This window comes from Caretta caretta, chromosome 21 (assembly GCF_965140235.1).
Source record: "Caretta caretta isolate rCarCar2 chromosome 21, rCarCar1.hap1, whole genome shotgun sequence".
Classification (NCBI taxonomy): Eukaryota; Metazoa; Chordata; order Testudines; family Cheloniidae; genus Caretta; species Caretta caretta.
In genome coordinates, this window is record NC_134226.1 from 6,676,769 (window position 1) to 6,691,164 (window position 14,396).

At 50.8% G+C, this 14,396-nt stretch overlaps 1 protein-coding gene across 4 annotated transcripts in view; it reads left to right on the forward strand.

The window, feature by feature from the left end:
- SLC41A1 (solute carrier family 41 member 1) overlaps positions 1-14,396 on the forward strand; it is a 30,659-nt gene that overhangs the window by 3,355 nt on the left and 12,908 nt on the right. For all 4 annotated transcript variants that reach the window (XR_012665669.1, XM_075121879.1, XM_048827014.2 and 1 more), the window contains exons 2-3: positions 197-1,617; positions 11,160-11,267. Coding sequence is in view for 3 of the 4 variants with exons in the window: in XM_075121879.1 (XP_074977980.1) it covers positions 1,234-1,617; positions 11,160-11,267 (492 nt within the window). In the remaining variant the exon portion in view is untranslated. The remainder of the gene's footprint in view (positions 1-196; positions 1,618-11,159; positions 11,268-14,396) is intronic.

Consider the following 14,396-nt stretch of genomic DNA (forward strand, 5'->3'; position numbering starts at 1 on the left):
TGTCCCATTGCTGTGTGTGCCAGGAGTTGTGAGGGAGGGTTAACTAGCTCAGCAGCATAGTTCTGGAGAGCAGAATAGTAAAGCCATTGAAGGCCAGTGCATAGGAGGGAAGCGTTGCTGAATGAATGTGCCATTGTGCTGACTGCAGAAAGGCTAGATCAAATATTTGTATCGCTTGTTTCTCTCCTGTTTTAAGGTGAAAGCGCGCAGCAGTCCCTGGAGCGTGGGTGTGAGCCAGGCCGTCTCTCAATGCCAGCATCCCTGCCAGCGCAAGCTAGGCTCACCAAGTAACCCTATCTGGGAACTTCCTGTTCCTTTAGTTAAGAGTCATCTTTGCCACGTGGTGTTAGGTGAGAGATTCCCTTACACGGGAGGACAGCCAAGGCTCACTGCTGTAGTTGGAGCTGACTGGTGACCCAGCTGTTCTGCAGAGAGCAGGGAAAAGAGGCTGTAAGGCATGAAAAGGACAGTGCTGTCAGCTGCCAGACACCAACCAAGACTTCTCTGCACTGTCTCCCCCTGAAAGCAAGGTCCCCGGGAAGAAGAAAGCAGATCTGTAGCTCCAAAGAAGAGAACTCATTCAAGCGGTCCTTTATTTTTAAACTCTGATCCTCCCATTTCCTTGCCTGGTTAAGTAATTAACCTGGAATGACGCAAGGAGCTGAAATCAGGGGAATTTCCTTTATTGTTTTAAAAGGATAGAACCCAAATTCCCCCCACCCACCCGAACTTTTTTTTTATAAAATCCTGCTTTATAACACCCAGGTTTGAAAGACTTTGTTTCATGTTTTTATGTTTTCCCTGCTTCCCCTTAAAAGCAACTGAATACAAGTCCAGCTGCTGGAGCCAGGGCTGAGTGGGGGATGTGGAGTGTTGGAAGAAGAGGCACTAAAGTGTGAAGAACCAAAGAAGAGAATCTGGGAGACTGCGTGTGCTTCTACAGCCCCTTCTTCTGGGAACAGGAGAACTAGAGCCAAAGGATTGTATCTGGAATCTCCTTCTTCTCTGCCGGTTTGGCGGTTGGTGTCTCCCGTTTCTGGATTGTGCTTGATGGGGATCTCTGCTAGGGGATCAGCCTCTGCAGTCGAGGGCAGGCACACAAGAACAAAGGAGGTGGCATCTAGATGCAAGAAGGGGCATTGGCTTGAGCCCTGGGCAGAAGGTCTTTTCTGGGACAGCTGCCTGCTGTAGCCCTGCCAAGTTGAGGGTTGGGGGGGACATCCGCCCTTCAGCATGTCCTCTAAGCTGGAGCAGAAGGAGGCTCACCAGACCAATGGGGTGGTGCTGCCAATCCTGGCTGTGCCCGTAGACTGCCTGACCAGTCCGGACCGGCAGCAGCTCGTGGAGCCCTCCGAGTTCTTGGAGCCCAACGGAGAAGGAGTGGAGGTGGTGGTGCTGGAGTCCCATGCAAACGCCAAAGGGGTGCGAGAAGAGGACGCCCTGTTGGAGAACGGCAGCCAGAGCAACGAGAGCGATGACACAAGTACAGATCAGGGCCCTGAGCCTGCCTCCCCTCTCAAGGAGACCTCCTTCTCCATCGGGTTGCAGGTCCTCTTCCCTTTCCTGCTGGCCGGGTTTGGGACGGTAGCTGCTGGCATGGTGCTGGACATAGTACAGGTAAGGCTAAAACCCGCTCTTAGTTTGGGGACACTGCATGGCTTGGGCTCCGAATCCCATTACCTGGCTTGATTCTGTCCCAAGACAGTGATGACTCAAAAGCTGGGACCATGGCATGTGGTGGTGGCGGCCTGTGTGAAATGAGGCATTGCTGTCCAGTTCCTGGGCAGAGTACTCCGCAGTGCTAGTTGGGCTGGGCATGTGGGCTAGCGAATGAATTGGCCCAAGTTGCCTAACAGAGGTCTGTCCCTAGTCAAGACAAGAGCTCGCTGGCAAAGGAGGATGTGAGAAGCTTTCCCTAACCCAGGGCATGCTTCTCTGTGTACAAAGAGAAGGTTCAGTGGTTAGGGTGTTAGCCTGGGACTTGGGAGACCCAGGCTCAATTCCCACCTCTGCCACAGACTTCCTGTGAGAGTTTGGGCAAGTCACTTAGCCTCTCTGTGCCTCATTTTCCTATCTTTACAAAGGAAGTAAGAGCACTGCCATGCCTCACAGGAAGGGATAAATGCATGGGACTGTGAGATGGTTGGTGTCCTAAAAATAAAGGGAAGGATAACCGCCTTTCTGTATACAGTGCTAAAAAATCCCTCTGGCCAGAGGCAAAACCCTTTCCCTTGTAAAGGGTTAAGAAGCTAAAATAACCTCACTGGCACCTGACCAAATGATCAATGAAGAGACAAGATACTTTCAAATCTGGAAGGGGCGGGGGGAAACAAAGGGTTTTTCTGTCTGTGTGATGCTTTTGCCAGGTACAGATCAGGAACACCGTCTCAGAAACTCTGTTAAATTAGTAAGTAATCTAGCTAGAAATGCGTTAGATTTCCTTTTGTTTAATGGCTGGTAAAATACGCTGTGCTGAATGGAATGTATATTCCTGTTTTTGTGTCTTTTTGTAACTTAAGGCTCTGCCTCGAGGGATTCTCTATGTTTTGAATCTGATTACCTTCTAAGGTATTTACCATCCTGATTTTACAGAGGTGGTTCTTTTACCTTTTCTTGACTTAAAATTCTTCTTTTAAGAACCTGATTGATTTTTCATTGTTCTTAAGATCCAAGGGTTTGGGTCTGTGCTCATCTATACAAATTGGTGAGGATTTTTATCAAGCCTTCCCCAGGAAGATGTCTCCAAGTGGGCTCTTTCCCTGTTCTTTGTTTAACACGTTTGGTGGTGGCAGCATAGGGTTCAAGGACAAAGCAAAGTTTGTACCTTGGGGAAGTTTTTAACCTAAGCTGGTAAGAATAAGCTTAGGGGGTCTTTCATGCGGGTCCCCACATCTGTACCCTAGAGTTCAGAGTGGGGAAGGAACCTTGACAGTTGGTTACCGTGGTGATGGGCGCTAGAGAAGTACCAATGGCAAACTTCTTTCTCCAGTGCTTTAAGGTAAACTCATCACTTGGGGAGGGTTGGAATTTAGGCATCTGCTTCCATTTCTGGAGATGGTAGGTCTAGACACAGCCACCTCTCATTCTGTTCTGAATCTGGAATTGTTAGAACCAAAGAGCAATGCTATTCGAGAGCCCTAATGTGTATTGGAAGGCTGGGGGCTATAGTCAGTGTAGCAGTGACTACGTGTGCAACTGTTGTGGAGTTCACTCTCTGCTGTGCTTGAATGTGCTTTTTCAAGAGCTCCCATGGTTTGGCACGTGGTTACTTAGGGCTCTCGTTAGCGGCTGCACCATGTTGCTGGATCTCTCATCAGAGTTGGACGTCAGAGACTCGAGTCACTCGTTGCAGTTTGTGGGGGATTATTCTTTGCCTTAGCACTTAGGTCGGTGTGCGCAGCCTGGTGGAAGTATGATTTCTCCAGTCATGGTCCACACACAACAAGTTAGACAAGGGGTCATGCTGAAGGCCCCGTTCTGCCCTTGGTCACTTGTCTGCCGCTCTACTTGGAGTTAGCTGTGCAGCTCCAGGCGTGCTGTTTAGCCCCCACATCACTGACTCATGGCTCCTGTAGAAGAGGCCGGGCATGCTTTAGTTAACGGTGGGACATTATCCATGAGGTGGCCCTTCAGAAGGGATGGTGGGGTGGTCGGCTACCTGATCCGCATTAAAACTGGGATGACTTTGGGGGCTGTGGGCAGGCAGAGAGCCCCCTCATTGTCCAAGGAGACTGGCTCAGGGCTGGTTGGAGCCCAAACTGATCTGAGCAGAGTTGAAATATAAAATCAATCTTTCCCTGAAAAATGCTCAAGGGCTGAGTTGGAAACAGCTTTCTGGGGATGTGACTGGGGGGACCCTAGTTCTAAAACTCGGCAACTCTGGATGCTGCGTTTTGTGTGTGGGTGGGTTTGCCCTGCGTGATTTTGGCGATGCGTGTTGGAGTCCTCTGACCATTCAGTATTGACTCCAGCAGAGCAGGGGGAAGGCTTCCCTGAGGAAGCTAGAGCATCTGTTTTTATTGTAGTGTGCTATCAGCTACCTGAACCTCTTGGACTTGTATCATAACAGCCCCTGAGAGTGGTGACTTGCATTGCAGGGGGTGCAACCAAAATGAACAAGCTGTGCAGTTCGCTTGGGTTTTATGTGGGGAAGGTGACCTAGCTGACCATAGATCTGGTGCCAAAGTCACACACTCTGACCCTGGTGTTCCTAGCACTTGTGTCCTTGGCAGCTGATCAGCAGCTTAACCATTTCCCAGCTGTCCTGAAGGGCTGTGGTTGTAAACCAGCTTCCAGAACAAGATAGAAAAGGGACTTCTTTGATCTGTGTTTTGCTGTAATGTCACACAGCAAAAACGTGCATCAGTTGAAGGGAAGTAAAAACTGATGCAGGGAATAAGGCACCAGTTTGTTGTGTGTATGTGAGGTTATTTATCTGAGCAAAATACAGCAATCCTAATGAAGAGCTGCTGTCAAAATAAAAATCCGGCTTTGAAAATCCCCACACAGATGTCCTGAGCTGTGGTGTGCAACGCTGCTTGTTCAGGGAAAGCCCCTGGCAGGCCGGGCCAGTTTGTTTACCTGCCGCATCTGCAGGTTCGGCCGATCGCGGCTGTCACTGGCCACGGTTCGCTGTGCCCGGCCAATGGTGGCTGCGGGAAACATCGGCCAGTACGTCCCTCGGCCCGCACTGCTTCCCGCAGCCCCCGTTGGCCGGGCAGAGCGAACCACGGCCAGTGGGAGCCGCAATCGGCCGAACCTGCGGATGCGGCAGGTAAACAGCCTGGCCCGGCCCGCCAGGGGCTTTCCCTGAACAAGCGGTGTCCCAGGTTTGGGAAACGCTGCTCTAAATCATTCAACGTGAAAATACTTTAACCGCAGTCACTTATTGCTATGGCACAGCATGGAGACAACACCCGGTAGTTTCAGTCTTGGGTTTAGTGTACTAGCTCTACCATGTCTGAGCTGCTGGGGAATGTTTAAATCAAAACAGAAATCTTGGTTTTGTGAGCCTCACCTACCTGGGGTTAGAACGATATTTCTCCTTCCCGCTCTCCCTCCAGTTCACTGCAGACCTGTCCCTTAAGCCATTTGTGGGCCTCCCTTCGAAGCAGCTAGTACTGCCCACTGGACGGACCCTCGGTCTCATCTGGTGTGGCAATTCCTATGGCTTTACTGGGACATTTATTTTTAAAATAGCCCCACCCCTTAGTCACCGGTTTTGAGTCCTTGCTCTTTTTGAAGCCCTAAATCAACCTGAAGGTTCCTCTAAACAAAGATCTGCCCTAAAGACAGTGGGGGTGGAGGTGGGAGTAACACAGTGCAGGGGGGAAGCGGTAACACGGCAGCTTACTGGATCGGTAGCCCTCTTTTATTTCTGAAGTCAAACTTCATCATTCCTCAGTCACCTGGCAGCTCAACACGTAACTATGCAGGGTGTGCTGCCAACTTCTCAGTAGGTGCCTTTAGCCTTGGTATTAAATGATCGATCGAAAGGCCATGGGACAAAAACCCAGGCAGTCTGTCTTTTTGACGTGCGCTCCTGCAAGATCCGGGGGTGGCCCTCTTGGTAAAGGGCAGTGCCTTTGTTGTCTTGACCAGACCGCCCGCGGTGCAGAGGGATTGCTCACCCATTGCACAGGGCAGTTCCGGAGGGGGCCATTGGGGAGGAAAGCTTCTTCCCTGCTGGGTGTATTGGTCTCTGCCCAGTGTAAGCTAGCGCTGCGGGCTAGCCCTGTCTTGCCCCGTTGAGCTGTTCCTGCTGCTAACAAGAGAGCGTGCTGAGAATTTGCCATTCAGCAAGGGGAGCCCTCTACCCCTTTGTGCTCCTGGAGGGCAGGGTTCTGACCAGTGGGCAAAGCCTGTAGCACTCCTACAACAGGAAGCCACTGGGACAGCCCCCTTCCACCCGCAGAGCCCTGGCTTGTTGACCATGCCATCTGGGCGTGCTGCAAGGCTTGTCTGCTCCCCCTCGGGGGTGGGCTGAATGGGGAGGGTCGTGTCTTTCTGGGGGTGGACGTCTGTTACGTTGCTTTTGATGTACACACCATGACTGGCTGTAGTCCGGTGAGAGCATCTCCGAAGCCCGTTGTTCCAGAGGTTGAGGTACTACCGTAATTGGCATGAGGGAGGGTATGTAGCTGGTGGCCCTAGATGTGGCATGGCCAGTATGTTGTATAATAGGAGAAATACATAAGAACTAACCCGCTCTTTGGTGGAGCATCGAGTTTGGGAGCTGGTGGATCACGATCTGCCCATGTGGCTTATAACGTGATCTAAGCACAGCTTGACTCTGCCAGCGGGGATTGAGCTGAAGAGGGTGTGTGAAGGAGAGAGGGAAGGAGCTAGGATGGGCATCTCATGTTTACTCTCTTTGATCATTGTCCAGCCCATAGAAAGTTATGTCAAATATGGAATGGGGCCATGGTCCCTGCACATGCCTGTAATTCACGAGGAGAACCGTACATGACATGAAATCTCCTTGTCACCTGCATTTTGCACACACATACCCTGAATTTTGGGGTCAAATGACTCAAAGCGAAGTGGTGTTGGAACAATTGTGTTTTTCCAGGTTGCAGGTGGCACCAAGTATTTACTGGCAACCAGGGCCTGACTTCTGGGTTTGGTTTGTAGAGGGTGGGGCCCAGTCCCTGGACCTAACACTCCAGGGGTGGCATGGGGACAGAAGGCAGAATATACCAAGTGTCTTTACTAAGGTGCTCTCTGGCCTTGTGTCCTCCCCAGGGTGCTTCACCCCTTCCTTTCAAGGGATCACTAAACATCATGCTGCTGGAGTCTCCTCTGAATGAGGAGACCCTGCTCCTGCTTAGAACTGTGCTGCTCTGAAACACCCAAATATGGTTACCCAAAACACACGACGGAGTTTTAGATGCAGCTGTTGTCCTTGAAGTAACAGCACTTTTGCACAGGCCTGGGTCATCTCTTGTTCAGCAAGACTGTTGCAAAAGTTCCACTTGGCAGGTGGGTGACTGTTGATGGCATGTGCTAGCTCTTGAACTTTACAAGTATAGTCCGTGACCTTAAAGTGCGGCTACCGTTGAAAGTTTGTGTGACTTGAAAATTTAAAAAAGTTTGATGTGGTTCCATATTTATTTTCAAGGGGTGGAAATTCAGTCTCCAGGCACTCCTACTTTCCTAACTGCTAGGGCTGCAAATACATCCTGTGGTCTGACCATGAAGCAATTTATCCTTTGTGTCTTCTATGACTGATCACCCATAATACTCTCTGCTGTGGAGCTTAACTGACAGTGTAGCATGTGAAGTGGAAAGAGTCCACGTCTCACTCTCATGTATTTTTAGCCCTTGTTACTACCAAGAATTTAAAAGCTTGACTTGGTAAAACTTTCAAAGCACCTTACTTCCAAAGGTGCTTTTCAAAATGAGACTTTATTTTCAATGAAAGTTAATGGGATTTAAGAACATAAGTCTCGCTGACTTTCATTTAAAGTTGGGTTCTGAAGTGCCTAAGTCATGTTTGAAAGGGATTTAGCTTCTTGTGCTTCTGAAAGTTTTACTCCAAGTTCAGTGTTTAATTTGTAATGAAAGAGGTGCCAGGGCTCAAGCAATTATTTTGCATTCAGAATTGATGCAGGAAGCCCAGCGGTGCCGGGGCTATGAACTGCCAAGCCCTGGCACAGATCAAGTACTGCCCAAATTTCAAGTCAGTAGATGTGTCAGCAGACAGCTGAGACTGCCAGGATTTGTTAGGTCTTTCTGTTGACTGTCTGATTCCCCTCTTCAGCCTTAGAAACACTTTCTCCTCATGCTGTTGACAGGGGCGAGAGGGAATTTGAATGACTCTGTCAATGGCATGGGTCTCTGCTGAAGTTCTGTGCACAATAGCACTTAAGTGGGGGCGGGGGAGTTGATTTATCCCCTAAAGGCCTGTTCATTGGGCACGCTCCACTGCTGTGAGCTTTGTGCCCCATAGGAGGCATTGGGGCTGACATAAATATGCCTGTATGTTGGGCTTATGTAACATCTTATAATAAGAAAGTTGGCAGGAGCCCATGGGTCCTGCCCTCTGCAGCAAGCAAGCTGCTGATGCAGGTGAAAAGTCTTGTTTTCCCTCCTTGGAAGTGGCTCCCCCCCCCCCCCCCCCCGCCCCTTCTAGGAACATTCCTGGCTTGGCACAGTGTCTGCCCTGCTGAGGGAACGTGCTGGAGCAGGTTCTGGTTACAAGTTACAGCCGCTCTCTTGGCACTAGCATACTGTGCAGACTTTTAAAGGTCAATGTACAATGGCGATATATGTGGTCAAGAGAGGGGGAGGGCTGGAGGTTCCTCTTGCTGCCGCCTGGACCTCCCGCTGTCGTGTCCCTTGTGGCAAAGGCAGGGCTCTTGTATAATTAATACGAAGGGGCTGCTGGATACAGACTGGCCCTGTGGCCCTCTCTTGTTCTCTAGCTCCCAGGCTAATACTTGCTCTGCCTACTGTTTCCACATGTCCTGGCTTGGACTTGGTCGATGGGGGAGATTTTTAAAAGCCCTGGAACTCTCCCAGAGCAGCAGTCCCCTTGGCCACACTGAGCCCCAGATGAAATAATAAATAGCTGAGCTCATTTTCCAAAGTGCTTGATGTGGGAGGCCAAGCGTGACTACTTGACCTTGTTGCCTCTCTAAAGATTCTTTTGTCAGAGTGTGAAGTGCCCAAATGTCTCAGTGTATCCGTAGACTTATTTTTTAAGCCCAGAAGGGACCCTTCAGATGATCTAGTCTGACCTGAGTAACACAGACCATGGAACTTTGCCCAATGAGTCCTCCTCCTGGTCCAACTTGTGATTGAACAAGAGCATGTCGTCTTCCCTGAGCAGCCCCACTGACGCCAGTCACTGCAGTGCTGAGAACCTGGTGGAGAACCTGTCCTCCCTGACTCCTGTTGTCCCAGCACTGAAGGTAGAGGACACAAAAATTGAAAAAATAAACAAGGTGATTGAAATCCTTCCCCGCGGGAAGGGGTTACTAATGCAGGTAAAGAGCTGTCTATTTGCAGTAAGTTTTAAGTGTGCAGGGCTCCTTGTAATAGACGAGAGCACACATCTGGCCAGCTGTTGGGATCTCTGCCAGTCTAGAGCTGCACCAATGGCAGTGCAGCTGCGGGAGATCTAAACAGCCTGTCGTAGTCAAGGCCTTAGTGGATATCATGAGAGCAGCAGGAGCCGTAGTTGCAAATACGTTAATTGTGGGAACATCTGGTGGCAGCCTTTCTAGAGAGCACGGTCATCCTGGTGCCGTTGCACCTGTCTGAGTCTTGCCCAGCCTTTGCTGTTACTAATTTGTGTTACCATAGCACCCGGAAGCCCTAGCTATGGACCAGGACCCCCCTGTGCTAGGTTCTGTACAAACAGAACACAAAAACACTTCTTGCCCCCAAAGAACTTACAGTCCAGGTATTAGACTTGAGACAACAGGTAGGTACAGCTTGATGGGGGAGTGCCAGGACACAATGAAACGGCCTTCCATTCAGACTCGGTTTTGACCCGTGCCCCCGTCTTTTGAGATACCAGCGTGTGCCACCATGGGAAGGGAAAAGCGTCCTGTCTGTGTCCCCACCATCCTGTCAGGAGAGAGGCAACTCATGGTGTTCTCTGTAGTGTTGCCTAAGGGAAGCTGCATAAGGTACGTATTGTTGGGAAGGCAGATGGGCCTTTCTCAAAGAGACTGAGACACCACCATCGCCATGCAGATCTATTCCAATGGTGCTTAGCTCCCCTTGCGGGCAGGCAGGAACTGAGCAATAGAGGGGGCAAAGAAGTCTTTTGCTCAGCGCTTATGAAAGTAAAGCATCGACCCCTTGAGGTTTTTCCAGGCCTTCTGTTTTTCAGCTGTGGTCTGGGTGGTTTGTTTCCCATCCTGCCTTAGGAAGCCAGCTGCTCTGCTGTTGGTCTCTTTACCCTGCAATTACTCTTCATCTCTTTCCTGAACAGTCCAGTGTTTAGCTCTGTCTTGAGCACAAGGAAACCGACTTGGCTGTGGGGGCGGAGTAGGCAGCAGCATGTCTCCTAGCAGTGCAGGTTCCAGAGCGAGCAAGGGCGGACTCCCTCCCTTAGCGGGATAAATCAGTCTGTTCTGCTCTGGCAGAAGCCAAGAGCATGCGATGCTGTCTTTTTCTGGGGTTGGCGGAGGAGGAAGGCAGTGGAAATTTTGGCAGCATGACGTCTGTGTTTGCACCCCATACGCGGAGGGGGTGGTCTTGTGGGTCGGGCACTGGACTGGGACCGAGACCTGGGTTCAATTCCTGGCTCTGCTAAACACTTCAAGTGACTGTCCAACACTGGATCTGTCTGTGCCTCGGTTTCCATGTTTGTAAAGTGTCTTGTCTGTTTAGACCGTGAGCTTTCCAGGGCAGGGACCCTCTCTTACAAGGTATATATATGCAGCCCCTCGCACAATGGGGCTGTGATCTCTGCTGGGCCTGCAGAGGCTACTGTCAAGCAAATGAAACATCAGAATAACGCTGCAACGTCCCAGGGAAGGTTTGTTCTAGTTTTGTGTATTCACGGGCCACACGGAGTCAAAATGTCCAACTGTGAAAATAATGAAATTCACTTCCAAATGAACATGTAGCACAGGTAGGTGATAACTGACTGTGTAACATGTCTGCGTCCGTTCATAAGAGCAGGGCCTGTTGGTCTCAGTAGATAGACGCTTGATCAACAATAAAACAGGCTCCTACCATTGACAAAAAGAGGCACAGTGTTCGAATCCTGCCCCTGCCTTTCATGCTCCAGTAGGAGGTGGAGGATGACTCCAGTCATTGCTCTAGGAAAACAGCGGCCTTCCAACACTTGGAAGCACTTTGTAAAGAGCTTGGCTGTCCCGTGGTCTCGAAACAGGGAAGGAATGGAGCCACGGCTGGGGGTAGAGCCAAAGTATTTGGGGTTGGGGAATTACAGTTATGACCAGTTCCGTATTTCGCTTGCCACAGATGTACTTCTGAAGGAAGGAGAGCTAGAAATTAAGCTCCTCTACAGTCTGGCTGGTATTGTATTGTAGTGCCTGGTAACTCCAGTTATGGAGCAGGAACCCATTTGCGTTAGGTGCTGTCCAAACAGAACAAAAAGGCGGGGGGGGGGGAGAGAGCGAGAGAGAGAAAATATGAATGAATGAATGAATACATAAACACTTTTTGTCTTGCAGCACTGGGACGTTTTCAAATATGTGACTGAAGTGTTTATCCTGGTTCCTGCATTGCTGGGACTGAAGGGGAACCTAGAGATGACACTGGCATCTCGTCTTTCTACAGCTGTGAGTATCTAGGACGGGATGGGGAGGGATGTTCCATGTCTGCTTGTGTTTGTCTATGGAGAGGAGGGGTAAAAGAGAGCTGTTGCAGGGAAGGCCTGCCATGTAGCCCCTGCCCGTGGACTCCTTTGCGCCTTCCACTGACTTTGTGGTGGCTTAAATCACTGATGGATTTGCCTAGATATAGACACTTCATTTTGCAGTTGCTCTGAACTGTTTCATTGTGGGCTTGCCAGTCTCAAAGGCTCCACCAGTTTCCCCTCTCTATCCCAGGCTGCACCAGCTCTCCCCTGGCCAATGCCACTGCCAGTCCATTCATTTGGTTTGCCCTCCGAGGTCAGGACTCGCTGTGCTTCTCAGTGAGTTTTCAGTATTACACAGTAGCGAGTGTTCCTGAAATCCAGATAAATGTTACCCTTCCTCTTCGTGAATCTATCCAGTCAGAGCAAGCGAGACGTTTCCTGTCTGCCCCCGCCCCGTCCCTTCTCTTCCCCCTCTCTCTCTCTGTCCCTGAACTATCTTCATGGGTGTCCTGTGTCCAGGACGCCCGCTCACACAGCTATTGCACCTGCCCTGGTTCGATTAGCAGCGTACTGAGTCATGAGAGAGAACCACCCCTTTTTGGGGTGAGTGGGTGGAAGAGAAGAACCTGTTTTTAAGCATCTTCCATAAGCAGGGGGACTTCAGGATCAAGTCAGATAAGCAGTCGGCAAAAGAGGTGCCTGTCACAGTTCATGGCAACTACACCTGTATTTCCCCTCAGTGGTCCAGCAAGGGCACACACAGGCTGTTGCCATGTGTGGATGGAGACACATGTCTCTCCCTTCTGACTGGGGTATCTTCAGGCTGAAGGGTTGTAAGCAGATCCCAGCACAGGGACTAATAACAGAGTAACTGACACAGTTAGGCTACTACCCAGCTCTTTCCATGCACTTATTTATTTTTGGGGTAAAAACATTACAAAGAGAACCTATTAAAAACAATAAAAGAACCTACACGCATGGTAATAAGCTTTCCAGGGATCACCCCAGCTCTCTAATGGCCTCTCTCATACCTCCTATGAAGCCTATTTCACACACATTGTCACAAATGTTTTTTTTTTTAAGTTCCTAACATTTCCCCAGGGTTTACATTAGTCAGTCTCCTGGAAAAGTTACATGCAGTCCTAAAATGATACATCAACAATTGCATGTTTAATATGATGGACCCTGAAGGTATTCAACTTAATTTGATAGGGCATGTCCAGCATATTGCGGGAAATTGCCCTCTGTCACCGTGGCCACTTTGTCAAGAGCCTGGCAATTCAGGAAGGGGTTTTGAATATGAGTCGAGCAGGAAGACTGTTTCAAGTCCTAACGCCTGGTGCATGGCTCTCCCCTGCCCTGAGTGCTGCTCTGCGCTGGATCCAGAAAAGGGGTGGGTGTGTTTTGCTGGGAGAGTTCTGATCTAGTTGAAGGGGATCTGATTTGTGCTTCAGGAAACTGAATACAGAAATGGCCCAAAAGCAGGCTGGGGAAAGCCTGTGTGTGGCAGAGGCTGCAGGGCTTTGAGAGAATCGTGCTGCAGGGGCCTGTCCAGTAGAATCCTGCAGAGAGCATTGGCATCCTAGCTGAAAACCTCTAGGAGTCAATAGAACGGCAAGATCGGGCACGGCCTCTGTGTGAGTGCAATGGCCAGATCCATAAAATAGTGAGCTTCCCAACTGAGATGGGGGCAGGCACACCAGACAGCTCAGACCGGACTAGGCTAGGTGCCTGAATACCAAGCTAACGCAGTTAAAACCGAACTGCTTCTGGTCAGTGCTCGGGCACTACTATAGCGGTCTGTCCCTGTAGCCGAGCCACGCAGGAGGCCTGGAATCCTTTCCTGTTTGGGATTGGAAATTCTCCTCCCTTTCCGTAAAGCGCATTCCTCCAGGGTGTGACAACAGGTGACTGCTGGATGTTTCCATGCCTCACAGCACACCCCACAACGGGTCCGCAGCTGTGATTCTTAAAGCACAAAAGTACCAGCTGCCTGCAGCTCAACTCTTAATTCTCTCCACCCCCTGAATTAACACATTCAGCCCGGATCTGGTCTTCAGGGGACAGAGGCGCAGGAACCTGTGCTCAGAAATTGCTGACTCAGACTGCTAGCCAGGGAGGATTTTGGGACAATGCACGGGCAGGACTTCCTGGACACGGTCAGATTGGAGGGGAGCAGTGAGCACAGCTGGCAGAAAGCTTGGGGAGAGTTGCGTGTCTCTCTATCTCGGCCATGCCTCTTTAGTACCTCTGAGCCCTGAGCCAGGGGAATAATGCCAGCTGTGGTTCTGAGAGCGGCTCCCTCTCCTCTGCCTGCTGCCCAGCATGTGTCCTGCGGGGCCCTGCTCCGGTGCACAGTGAGGCTTGGGTTGCCATGTCACGCTGGCTCAGTGTTTTGGAGGCGTCTAGTTTGCAGAGAGGTGGGTTGCTTAGTCTCTAGCCCCTGCATCAGAATCGGGGCTCCCTGGCCAACATCAGGGTGGGGAGCGAGGAAGTGGCTCTATCTGGATTAGCTCTTGGTTCAGCTCTGCATGTACGGTGAAGCACAGAGGGCATCCTACCGCTACAACCCCCAGCTGGTTACCGCTGACTAGAACAACTCCTCTTCCTCCTTGAATCCAGCCTCTGCAGCTCTTGGCCCTGGTTCCCTTGCTCCTGAGAAGCAAGCAGAGATCTGGCCGGGAAACGACATTGCCAACTACCAGCTGGCAGGCTGCGCCTGCTGCTGAGGCTGACAAGCCTCCTTGTCTCCAGCTGATGGTGGGAACAAGCTTCCCCTCCTCATTGTGCCAGATGGGAGCAGAAGCCAGCTGCAATTCTGCCAGAGGCAAAGGCTGAGTGGTGAAGCTAATGTCCGTGCAGGCCAGACTTTGTTTGCTCTTCCACTTCGGGAAACAAATCCCTTTGTTTCATCCTTATTGTTTGGAGCACGTAAGGGCTGTGAGGTCTTTTGGGGGGCTGGGCTGGGGTGGAGGAGCAAGCAGTTTCCTCGGCGGGATGGCTTGGCTCTGTCCAGCCAAGCACTAAGCTTGCGCCTCCCCCCCCCCCCCCCCCCCCCCCCCCCCCGCATCGCTGGGATCAGAGCTTAGCTCTTCTGGGGCAAAGGCAG